General features: G+C 38.4%; 1 protein-coding gene across 15 annotated transcripts in view; it reads left to right on the forward strand.

The window, feature by feature from the left end:
* Positions 1 to 13,766, forward strand: part of Mp (collagen XV/XVIII-type protein multiplexin) — a 301,479-nt gene that overhangs the window by 231,609 nt on the left and 56,104 nt on the right. For 14 of the 15 annotated variants that reach the window (XM_076776823.1, XM_076776815.1, XM_076776813.1 and 11 more), the window contains exon 5: positions 12,286 to 12,357. The exons of the other annotated variant lie outside the window; for it this stretch is intronic. In XM_076776823.1, coding sequence (XP_076632938.1) covers positions 12,286 to 12,357 — 72 coding nt within the window. The remainder of the gene's footprint in view (positions 1 to 12,285; positions 12,358 to 13,766) is intronic. 15 annotated transcript variants of the gene reach the window in all.

Genomic DNA, 13,766 nt, shown 5'->3' on the forward strand with positions numbered 1-13,766 from the left:
TCGCTGAACGGGATTTTCGCCAAGAATCGAGCGAAATGAAACGGCCAGAGCGCGTCGAAACTCGGGTCCACGGTGTATTCCCGGTGCCCGTTTTCTCGCGCGGAACCGACTTTCTGGCGATAAATTTTTCAACGGCAAATTTAATCCTGCTTCCCGGAAACTTCGGCGCCCGGTCGAATTTTCGCGTAAAACAATAATGCAAACGAGGGCCATGGAACCGGGATTTTAAACTCCGCGAAGCCCGTGCGTTTCCAATATACGCGCGCATCCGCCACGATTTCTGCTTGGCAATGGAAATTGAGAACATTGGAAAAGATAGTGTCGTGTCACGATTCCTCTCGATTTCTTCCGTTCGTATGTACGTCACCAATTTGAGCTCTAGTGTTTTCTTAATGCGTCACTGCAAATAGGTTTCGCTAAATCTTAATCGAGCAGGTGCATTGTTATTGTTACACAATTTATTTTGAAATATATTTGTGTGATATACGATGTGATGACTTGATTGATCGAGGAGCGCATATATGTATAGGCACAGATGAGCTATACCAGTGGACCTTACACTTTATGGACTTTCGTGGCCCAATCTGACTACCATACCTGAAAATTCGGGGGTTAGTTGAGGAACTATTCACTGAATTAGTATTGATGGGCAGACAGCTGTAGTGTGTACGTAAATACATGTGAGTATGTTATGTTATGTATCTTATGTTTCGAATTGACGACTCATCCCATAGACTTTCTTTGATATTCCCGGATTAAGAGTTATCCACTGAGTACCGCTAAAATAGTAACGATCGATCCTCCTCCCGATTACTCTGCAATTTTCTGTCGATCTAACACAGAATATCTGCCAGCAGCCAAGTAACGAGGAACAATCGCTTATTCAAAGCCTCCGAGCCATACAGCATCCCATTATCCTCCATTTCTTGTCACCAATATCATTCACGACCTTCGATCCGTTCCGCTCCGGCTGGTTGCGAATTCACTCGATCCATACGCACAATCGACCGCTCTCCAGAGTACCGATCCGATCGCGATAGTCATCCCTGGTCGACCGAAAATCGCCGAGGCCTTACAGCCGAGCAAAGTAAGCCCCGACGAAGCTTGTTATACCCGCCGCGGCCAATAATAACCCGCCCAGTGACCCTTGTCAACCGCAGCCTCCGCGAGGACTTTGCGTCGCAAGTGTACATCGTCGGACAATAGCAACTCCACGGCATGCACATTCACGCGTGTAGAACATAATTGTCGAACCGCGAAACTTTCGTCCCATGAACGCTCTGGAAAGAGATTAGGATATGGCCTGTTGCTTTGTCTCGACATCGCGACGTACACGAAGGAACAACAATTTTTTAACAACGTTCGACGAGAGAAAAGAGAGCAAGTCGTGGAATTAAAAATCCAAAATAATATTTTCTTTGAAGAATATATGCTAAGTAAACAATATTTATTTATAAACTCAGCTGTTTATAGTAACACTATAAATATAAAGTTCTTACGTGTCGAGTACAATTCAAGGTACAGATTATGCTTTTTAAGATAATTATAGTTTAGCCAAGAAAGATCTATTTTTGCAAAGATTGCAGTGGACATTGTCACGACACATGATTTAGATCCTGTTCACATTTGAACATATTTTAACTTATAACTCGAACAACTTGTTTGCAAGAAAACTTTACCCCAACCTTTAATATCATTGCAAATATTCTTCAAGTTTACTTTAAATTGTACAACGAATTTTCTTATGTTCTTATATTAGACCAGTCATGCGTCCATTTGTCGACGCCACGAGTACACTGATAACCTTGCGTTAGACGTTGTAAAGTTGTAAAGTAGCATTATTCCTGGAGCCACGACATTTCACTCGATATAATACTTTCGCGGACACTTTGCGTTTTTACTTTTATTTCGTGAATGAAGACATTAAATAACACGAAATATATGAGCTACTTTTTAACGTTAGTACACGTGGTAATTTTCGAAATGTAGGGGAAAGTATTTTCATTATTGGATATCGTATTCCCAAGGTTTAGGATAAGTTTAGGTTAAGTTTAGTACAAGTTTACGTCGTGCTTAAGCGAGATGTAAATAGTTTACTTAATCCATTAGCAACCAACATCCTCCGTTCCAGAATAACGTGGAAATAGAAAATTATAACGCCACATTAATCTAGCACAACCTATAACACCTTGATCTTTGACGTAATTTTCGCTGATCTTAACTTAAAAACCTGTTTGTATCGTTACTTTGATCATCCACATTTTATAACTATACGAATACATTTTTTATATCATTTTAATCTTTTTAGAAGAATTCTTGCATTTTTATTAGTATCTGTTTTACGTTGCAACATCTGCAACACAGTGTTGTGAATATAATTTAGTTATTAGTCCGTGCGTTTTTTTTTAAGCGTTTGATTTGATTACAGATTTTTTTTTATCAATAAATAAAAAATTTAATGGATGAAAATCAATACGAAAAATTTAATTCTGAATAAATTGAATTAAACGAAACGAAATTGCTTTGTCTATAAATTTCGTGCGCAAAAAATCCGTTCGTTTTTCAAGTGGATGCTCTCTAAAATGTTTGAAAATCAGATCTACAGCACTAATAAAACCAAGTGAGGAATGTTTGTAACGTTATCCATTGAAAATGGCTTGACACGAGGTTATGAAACATCACAGATACCTTGCAAAAGGATTCGGGGATGCTTTAATAGAGGTTCGATATCGCAATTTCGATTAATATCCGGGTCGTAAATTAATATTTTCAAACATTATGCAAGAATTGGCGAATGTCGCGCTCGATTCTACAGAATCATTGATCAAAAGCGGTTTAAGTTTCTCAAGCGCAATAAATTTCACAGTAATCTAAAATAAATTCTGAAACGAAACATATAGCGTTTGATCTTTTTAAACTAACAATAAATTATTTTTAATCCGCAAAGAAAGTCGATACTTTAATGCAACCTAGCTACATACAGGGTGTTCGGCCACCCCTGGGAAAAATTTTAATGGGAGATTCTAGAGGCCAAAATAAGATGAAAATCAAGAATACTAATTTGTTGATGGAGGCTTCGTTGAAAAGTTATTAACAATTAATTTTAAAAATTTCAAATCGTTCTGGAAAAATTATTATTATAAAATTATTATAAAAATTATTATAAATAAACTCTGTGCGAAAGTAAAGAAAGAAATCTTTCTTTCCATTTGACGAATGGAATTCAGTCGATACACTGTGTTAAAATTTTTTAAAAATGATTATCTTGCAGTTTCACGAACTTCCACGTAATTGTTCCGGATACTATTTCGAAAGAATCTGATTACTCGAAATATAACTATTTCAAGATGTTCCAAGAACAAAAAACAGATGGCCCAAACAACGAAAACATTGTAGCGAAAAGAGTTTAATATTTATGTGACGTCTGCTTATTTAAGAACGCTTCGACCAGATATTTCTGTTTCTTTTTTCGTGAAACGAGACTGCATTACGTAATTAGAAAGACGTGCTTAATAACGTTCTTACTTTTTCAAGCGTAAATATTGGAGATAAAGCGACGATGAATCGTGACATAGTAATAAAAGGATAACTGAAAAATAAATATCCAGTTAATTAGGGCGTATCAGAAAACGTGAAATATAAATTAAACGATCGTGTCACGATTACACGATACACACTTTTAATCGTGAAAATTTACTCGATTCCGCATTGCAATTAAATCTCGTCCAGTCCCTATCGTTTCGACAAACGTATCGATTTATAAACGAATGAATCGATGACACCAACGATAGGTATTTAAACAACGATTTTACTCCTGTGTTACTTGGTCTCGAAATGCAGGAACGAAATCGTTAAATTCGCGAACGATACATAATACCTTTACAAAATGAAACAAATTAATTTTCTAAAATGATTCGCTATATGCTCGGTTTAAATTTCACATTGTATTTCACAACGCATTATTCTCTCGAAATAACATTGCTCATTAAACATGCACATCTTCTTTCGGGTTTTCATTTCACGTACATAAAGTGTCATGATACAACAAATCGTGTAAACCGTATACATTATCGTGTCGCTGCTACTTTTCCATTTTTTAAAATATGAAACTTTCGAACTTTTTAGCACGTTTAAAATTTATTTTTAAATAGCAGCTATTCACTCTCGTATAATAGTACTGTTACGATCACCGTGTATAACTTTATGCACTGCTAGTGCCTGCAGCCAAAGTTAGAAGACGGTTTTGACCGACGAACATCGGTATCGATTTGCTGTCAGAACGGAATTGACCTTTCAATCGAAAGGCCACGTTATAAAGTTCAATAAAAATAAAATTATCATTAATTATTTCAATAAGTAAAATTTAATTTGGCCTGCATATCGAAAATGTCCACAGACAAAACACGTTTCGAAATTTAGTTTCCAATAAACCGTATCGTAAATACTTTTGTTATCAATGCGAGTATGAACGGGATACATTTTATAGTTGGTGACCCCGACAACCTCCTTCCTAGCAGGAATTTTACGATTTAATATAGCCGTTCTTTTCATCGCGATCCCTCCAACCGTATAACAGCGAACAGACAGGTACAACTAAGTTTTATTTAGAAGTGTTTAGTATTAACCATTTTTCTGTGATGGTTTTCTACAACCACTTTAGTTTCCCAAAACGTAGAAAATATTTGAGAGCACATTTTTCGAACCTACATCATTTCAACTTGAACCGGGTAATATCTGTAACGGGGTCATTCCGGAGTATCAAATTTCCCGGGTAAACTAATACATTTTAGCACCACAACCCAACCAATCGCATTACAGAACCATCGCGTGGTACCGCCAACCTCCGAGGCACTTCGTCTCCAGAAGAAACGCGTTCGATCGAAAACTTTAGGGTCATTGACCGACTATTTTATAACTCGGACACGCTTGTGCATACAATTTTAGAATCTTTTACTTGGTTAACGCGTAAATACAGAACGTCGAAGTTCGCAACTTTTCTCTATTTCCGTTTTAAAGTCCCGCGGTGCACTTGTCGTTTCAGGTTTCCAAGATAATAGTATTTAACGCGTAAACTATAATTTTTCACGTGTTTCGTAAACGAGCAACCCCGGAAAGAAAATAAATTCCAGGGAGTGACTGATCAAATAAACGGTCATTTATGGTGGATATTTTAAACTATTAGGGTCCCCATTTAAGACTCGCCAGACTTGTCGATCGTGTCCTCGATGGCGTGGAGCGTCTGCTCCTCTTTGAAGTGGGCAGCTGGCAGGGCCTCTATATATAAAACACGACGAACAGAACGCGAGGCAGAGCGTCGAAATTTCTCCCAAATATTTAATCGCGTCAAATTCCCGCGGAGAGCTTAGAAAGCGTTAACTCGATTTCTTATCGCGCTCTAATAAATCTGGAAAATTAAGCGTATCCCATCACGGTCGGCGTTCGCGATTCGCTCGTTCCTCTCTGCCGTCTGTTTTCCACGGCGCTGAGGGGATTAAAATTTGCCAGACGTCTTGCGAGTCTTGGTCAGCTTTTGTTGGATTCAAATAGAATCGCCGCTCGGCTTTAAAACCGACTTTTGCTCGTTTCGTTTTTCGAGCGCGGGAGAAACTTTATGGGCGCCAGTGAAAAAAAACAAAAATTTACGAAAAACCAGATTATATCGTTACCGGTGTTGTTCGAATCGCGTGAAAAACAGTACGAAAGTTCTCCAACAATTTACCGTGGAATGGTTGCTCAATTTGCGTGGCCGTGTTTTTCACGCATAATTACGCGCGAAATGTACGGCATCGTTCGGGAAGATCGAAAGAAATTGCTCGTGAAAACGATGAACGTGCAGGTGAAATATGTGGGGACCGATTTTATTATATTTAAAATTCGACAAATTCGATTCTCTTGGAAGTTTTAGCTACATATGTTTGGCTACTAATTGTAGACCTTTCAAGGGATGGTTTTACGGGCCAAAATAAGTTGGAAAATCAAAAGTGAAAATGAAAGGGAAAGATAAACTTCTTATAAAAATTTTCATGTAATTTTATTTTCGCAAGCGCAGTTTCATTATCGAGACTCGGTAACCCCTTCTCTGTGAAAAACTTTATAATTTCAACAGCGTTTAACGACTAGATTTGTAATACTCGACTTGATGTTGAACGATACTCGGAAAATTTCTTAATTTACAACGAAACACAATTTCGATAACACAATTTAAGTCTATTTTAATTTTGATAAGAGTGAAAGAACAATTTTAAAGATATTTCGCGAGTAACGTATTATCATTTAATTATTCATCATTTGCAAAGGAAACCCTCTATTTTAAAAATCCTTCCATACAGCCGCGCGCTATTGTTCTCCATTTAAATGCAAATGAAATCCAACGCGAGTCGGGCGAAACAAGTAAATTATATTCAAAATCGATAATGAGTTTGCATATTCTTTCTGAAATTTTCAGCTAAGAATAAACATAGCATCAAAGAGCTCGTACTTCGTGGGAAATATAAAAGAAAAGTTAATCAGATATTTTATTTAAAAATCGTTTATAGAATGACACATGCATAACGCGACTATATCATTAGTCTTTAATTGATAGGTACTGGGGTCACGCATGATTTAATGCCACTGAATGTATGGCTGCACAAAAATGGCCTGCTATCGGCTTTCGATCGTAGGCGAAAAACAGAATATAAAGAACTTTTTATTTGGAAGAAAATTTATGGCATCGATAAAGACATTTTTTTTATCAAACTCTATAAACCGTCGACTCTCGCGAATAAACGAAAATCGGCGTTCGTTAAAACACCGACAGTTTCGGAACACTCGTGTATCCGCGAGATGCAGGGTTTTAATTAACAAAGCTCATCAGCTGTCGCAACTAAATCATTCGAGTAAATTGCACGAGTGCTCTGAAGACGAATCAGATTATAATAAAATTACTTTGCAAATATATCGAAAGAAGATAAAAAAGTATGAATATTAAATTTAAATTTTTTCTAATATTTTTGTCGATGTTCGTAAATAAAGTGTGAACCAAATATTCTATTTTTCCATCTTTGAAATCCTCTCGAACGCGGTATAAAAATTCCAGAAATTCTTTGTTCATTCTCGAATCGTTGTCCTATTTGCATACCACTTAGTGCCGTGTTGTTTGTTGATATTCCAAAGGTGTGCGTTTAAGAAAACGTCCGTGCTGAAGAAGAACCTTCAGGAGTAAACAGGAGAACCACTTCTCCCTACTCTCTCATGGTTTGGGTATTGGGTTTGGTGGCGTCTAGCGTATAAGACAGTCATCCGCGTTCATTTCGAACGAAACGATCGTCCGAGAGGCGGCCGGAAACCCTCGTTTTCCATCCGATTAAACCGATCGTCGAAGCCTCGATGACTCAAGAACCTGTTGAGCCACTAGAAAGTTTCAAATACGGTTTTCCGTGAAGATATTCCTTTGGAAATTGATCGTAATTGGTGCTGCGAGTGGTGATAGTGAAAGAGTTGCAACAAACAACAGTCTCGTACGTAAATCAATTTAGAAATTACAAACTGTTCGCGGATTTTTTAAACCGATATTCAGTAGCAGGTAAAATTTACAATATTCGAGGAGGCATTCGTAATAAATATTCGAATAAAAGATAAAAATAAAGTATAACTGACAATGTAAATTGCATTAATTAGAAGTAGATGTTTTATTACACTTATGTATGTATGTATTACACTGATTAATGTATTTCAGTTTGCAGAGTACTCGGTATTATACAGAATAATCTCGCAAAAGGAGTTTAATAACTTTTTCAACGAACAAGAAACGAGACGTTACACAACTCTACGATAAATAGAACCAGAGACACGGCGTTTCAAAGTGTAACTAAAAAAGCATAAAAATCACGTTTGACGAGTCAACAGAAAAAAGTTCCAAAAAGAACGCCTCGGAAACGTCGCGTGGAACTGCTTTTTATTTGTACATTTCAAACGCGAATTTTGTATTATTTTAGTCCAAATTTGAAGTGCCAATATCACCGTGTTTATCGTAGGAGACTCCGCAAAGTCTAATATTTTTCGTTGAAAAATGATGAAAAGAAATTATTTCTGATTATTACATCTTTCGGTCGATTTTTGTCTCTAGCGACTGGCTTAGGGGTACTGACGTATAAGATTTTGTGTATAATTAATCGTGATTGAATACTTCAATGATATACCACGGTAATCTCCTAACAAAATTATACGTACAATTATTCCCGACGTATGGAATTAGGATTGACGAATCTAAGTTTGTCCAGCGAATACAACGTTAGAGAACGACAAGGCAATTATCTATTCTTTTCTCAGCCGAGATCGGTTACCCAAAATTAGCATTGACGTTGCGAGGACGGATTCGATGTTGCTTAATTTCGTGTCATGCAACGGGAAACTCCACCGCGATGAAAATACATCGATCATCCGGTAAAATTATGCAAACATCGTTTAGTTGCGGCTGCAGGCTGGGCTCGTAATAATTCAGCTCGATCGACAATCAGATCGAACACATATCGATTGGTCAATCCGCGAACAAGGAGGAAGTGAAATTGTAACCATCCAGCAGGATGCTACGAGCAATCGATGCCATAACCAAACTCAGGTCGTTACAATGACAACACAATTCTGCCAATTGATTTGCTCGAGAAGTTGGAACAGGCGGCTGGAAAAAACGAAATTCTGCGGTTCGAGTTATTAAATGATTCCACGCCAAGATACATTGACCGATAAATTCCTTGACATTGATAATATTCTGGTCGATGTAACTGATTTTATTTTATTTAATATTACGAGTGCTTAGGCGCTTCTTGGTATTTTTCGCCACACCGATTTCTCAGCAGTCAAGTTTGATTGATTCAATTTTCATAGACAAAGGCGTGAACTTTCACGAACAATGGTATGTTTAATCGGCGTAACGAGCACATGTAGAGTTTAGGAAACTTCTCGTCTTAGCAGAAGTTCGAGCAAACAATTAAGATATAACCTTAACGTGCAGCGTGGAATTCGCAATACGTGTCTTATCGACTCTGTTCTCTTTTCTTAAGTAGAAGATTATCGAACAAAAGTGTTCGAATATTACGATAATAAGGGACCATATTATTGGATAAAACTAATAACAGTTTGTATCGTGTTTTGCATCATTCACAAGTAATTTTTATCAAAATTCGTTAGCATCCAAACGAAAAACTGTCCAGTTTCTGCACGTCCATGAATTAGAACGGTTACGAGCGTTGGCCAGCCATAAAGTGCAATCGCAAAATTGTTTGGTTTAAAAAGAGAAACCGGAGACAAAATTTAATAAAATAAAAAGTCGCTATAAAATTTTTAGGATGCCAGTAAAATCTTATCGCGCGCCATTCATTCGACGTCGCGGTTCTAAACTGTACTGCGAACTCGAAAAGGTTCAGAACCGCCCGCATAGGGCGAGCAGGACAATAAGTTGTAGTCTTGTTAATATCTTTTATTGCTTTTCCAGCAAAGGACGCACGGTCGTTCGAAATTAGATAAAATAGAAAATCGAAAACGCTTTGCAATTTGCAGGCTAGGAGCGAGCATTGTCGTACGTTTCAATAAAGAGCGAACGTGGGATAATTATGCATTACGTTTGCCTTTGTAGTAGGCGCTTTTGAACGCAACACGCTGGTTTCGTGGCTTACGTTGTAAGAGATTAAAATTAGATTACCAGGCATTGAGTACGTACGGAACAGCGTGAGCGAATATAATCTATCGTTTCATTAACCACTTGCCTGTCGAGTTTTTCTCGCTGCGCTGGTACAAAAAAAAAGGCACTCGTTTGTTATTCGCGGCAGGAAAATTAAATAATATTGAAAAAAATACTGCTCTAAGGTTTTCTTAGAAGGAAGACTACTTTAATTAAGAATATTTCTATATTTTACGCTATAATTTGCTGATAATACCAATAGATATAGTTTGTGTACTTTTAATAAGTAGCGTTATTCCGGCGTTCTCTTGGTACGTTAAAACTTACATAGTGTATAGCTAAGATATTTCATCCGGCCTCATAATTGTTGGAAAAGTGTGCCTATAAACAAGAACGGATCACGGTTGGTTCGCGGAAAAAATCCGTTCCGCGGGGAATTAATATCCGTCCGAACGGGTTAACAGCCAGCGGCACGCTTGTACTTTAAAAATTACCGAGTCGACTAATCTCTTAAGTCCCGCATTAAATTTCGCGTAACGCGCGCGCGGTTAACGCAGAAGTATACAAGCGGAAACACTGTCTTGCGGCGTTTAATCGGCGGGAAATACCGCGAGATCGGGCTTTTCCACCGCCCAGAAGATGAAAACGACTTTTTACGGTTGCAAATCCGCACGGAGGATTTTTCTCCGAATGGAAAAATCCGCGGTGCACTGTCGCGACACGGTCCGTCGAGAAAGAGAGAGAGAGAAAAAAAAAAGAACCTTTGCGTTGGACCAAAAAACCGTAAAAACGCGGGCGTAAAGCGCGGGCCATTTAGAAAGATCGATCGATCCCGCGAACGCTTACCCTCGAATGATCGATGCGCCGTTCCCCGAACGTGTATCGGCGTCTTTTTTCGAAATTGAGGGCCCCGATTCGTGTGTCGCGCGGATAAATCGACCATTCTACTTCGCCGTTCTCTGCACCGACGCAATTTCTCGAAAACGATGTCAGAAGTATCGTTCCCGTCACGGTGTTCGCACGGAGACTTAAGGACAGAGTGTCTCAATTCCTGCTCTTCCTAATTCTCGATCGCAAAAGTTCCTCCGCCATTTTTCTCGGAACCGACACGAAAAAAACAGGGATTTATTCAAATTTATCTAACGTTAAAAAGTGTTCTTTCAATTATAACATATTTTAACTCTTCTCCCTTTAATTAGTGTTACAAAATATATGTATTTGGACCTGCTCAAGATGATCGAGAAAGAATGTAATCAAAATCTCTAAAGATGGGAGTCCCTCGTCACTCTTAATTTTCGTTTGGAACGTAGAAGCGTGTTTATGACACACGTTGCGTACGAAATATGCGATGGAAGGAAAAATAATTGTTTCGCTTGCGGCGTCCGAGTGCTTGCAGCGTGTAAACATCGTGGACGATCCTCGTACGCGCGTCAGGAAATCAATGTTAATTTGCGCACTGTTCGCGATTTATTCTGCTCGGAAAAACGGTTTATCGGCGAAAAAAAAAAAAAGAAATATATATTCGCGGGTCCGTGTAGAAGAGCTTACGTCCCGATGTAAACGTCAGCGTGCTCGTGACGCATAATCCAGATTTGTTGTGAAATAAATTGCGAACACGCCGGTCGGAATTTATTTCGCCATGGATCCGAATCACGGCTACTAGATTCGTTAGCGCGGAAATATTGCGCATTTTCTCTCTATTACCCCATTCCGCGAGCAAATAATACTTCTCGAATCGAATTCTCGACGATTGATACGCCCCCGCCCCTTCAGAAGAAACGTAATTGGTAATTATATTACGTCGTTACTGGAGGTGAAATGTTTGCGATAATTCAAGTTGGCCTGTTTTGATCGATCGACGCGAATGTCGTCGGAATTATTAATCGTATCAAGGAATTCGAACACAAATGGCCCGCGATAGAAGTTTCGATATGCACATTGTGGAACATGATTTCGTACTGAACTTTGATTTTTTAACGCAATAATAGTAATATATATATATAATGATTAATAAACGTGCTACGATATTTTGTTCTAAGTGGTCTTAAATGACCATTTCAACGATTAAGTATCCGAAACACCTCTACCTATAAAGAAGTGTTGTTCATAATGTGTGTTTTCAATATCGATAACAGGGTTGACGATATTTGTTTCTGGACGAATTGAAATGGAACGAGCTGTACAGAAGACAAATTATAATTCGTAAAAAGGAATAATTTATTATGCGAAAATACATTCTCAAAAATGATCAAAGTACCGACACGTGTATTATCTTTGCTCGTGTTTAATTGAGCGAAGTCGTATCTTCGTCTATTGGGAAAACGAAGCTCGTTATAAAAATCTTTTATCACGCATTTTCCAGTTTGTATTTGCTCGATGGAATATTACGTGCTACGTTCGATGGAGCACATCGAATTATTCAGACAGTTCGGAGGAATCTGAATTCTCTGTTTGCTTTCGTACGCGAAACTGGTGAGAAACCGAGAAGTGAAGTTTTCGAAAACTGTGACCATTGCGTTTCGTCGTAAGCTGCGCAACGAACGAAGGAGAAACGAGACTCGCGAAGGAAAATGACGAATTATGTGTACCGTGCAATCGTGTACTACTTCCTGATTGTTTATTTAAAGGGTCTACTGCAAACGTTGAAGCTCTATTCCGGACATCCGGCGGATTTGGTAAAGTGCACAGCCGACTTCAATGTAAGTAAACTTATAGTATTAAGAATTATTTCTAAAGAGATTTCGTAGAAATATCAATATTTAAAAATATTTATAATACGAATATCGAAATGCAATTTAATCTATTTTAAACTTACAGAGTACGTGACTCTGAATAGGAATTTTGTTCGTTTCTCATTTTCCAGTATAGCGGGTTCATTATAATTTCCCATTCTTTGCAGCCTCCTCGATCAATCTTCCATTTACGTTTCATCGCGAAACATCGATATACTTTTTCAAAGTAACGATATCGACAGCAGATTAAATCTGTATTTTAGTATTATTTTTAATGTAATATCGTAGTCCTAGATTCTAGGGCCGATCTAGGAAAAAAGGTAAAAGTTGAGCGTCGAAACAGAGGAACGGGTTATTCAATTTGAAGAATGGATGTTGGTGAGGGACAATGGAATTACAAAAATATATTAACGAGGGAAGGGAAGAGAAGTCACTAAAGTTAAGAGAGAAAGAGAGGCAAGAGCTACCTTCATCGAAACGAAAATATAGGGAACAGACAAGTCCAAACAGGATGGGAGGAACATTGTGTTTTTTTATACCCTTTTCTCTGCCCTGACGCTCAGCTCGTTTCTTTTGTATTCCCTCTAGGTCTCAATCCTAGAGTCTGGGACCATGATATAATATCAAACAGCCGTCACTCGTATTTAGAAAAGACGTTTCCCCATCACACATTCTTAACAAAGTCGCAAAAATTATTCCTACTTGATTGGGACGTTTCTCTCCGATCATTGTATTCAAAAATATATTGATTACTTTCCCCCTGTCAAATTTCTCATCGTATCTTTATTCGTTGTATTTTAAATAAACTTCACGTTGCATTGCATTGATAGAAACGTTCGAGAATCGAAACGATATTTATTACGTTTAAATACAAGGTATTAAAAAATGCTGCACGATTTATTGGACAAATAGGTACTCGAGGGTGCGCGATTCTTTTTCGCGAAATAATTATCGTTCTACGGGGCAAAAAAAGAAAGAAGAAAAATTGGTAAAAGTCGTGGGATATTGACGAGGCTTCCCAATAGATCAGCGAGACCCGATGGGATAGTCCCAAAGGTGTAACGCTGCACCGCGAATGGATCCCGGTGAGTCAGCAACGATAAATCGAGCGATTTATGAAGCGGCACGAGCAACGGACCATTCTCGAGGAATAATATCGCTGTCGACGTGCGTGTGCACAGGTGGGACAGGGACAAGGCGGGATCGAACCGACGGTCTTGATCCCGATCCGCGATTCTTGATAAACGTCCGTCATGGACCAATCGATTTATCCCCTCGTTTTCGATACTGTCATTACTTTTATATCGTTCCACGCCACGTTACCCGTTCGTGGTCGAGGATCGCCACTCCCAAAGAAAGGACGAAAATTGCCCTCG

The sequence above is a fragment of the Colletes latitarsis genome, chromosome 11 (genome assembly GCF_051014445.1).
Source record: "Colletes latitarsis isolate SP2378_abdomen chromosome 11, iyColLati1, whole genome shotgun sequence".
Classification (NCBI taxonomy): Eukaryota; Metazoa; Arthropoda; class Insecta; order Hymenoptera; family Colletidae; genus Colletes; species Colletes latitarsis.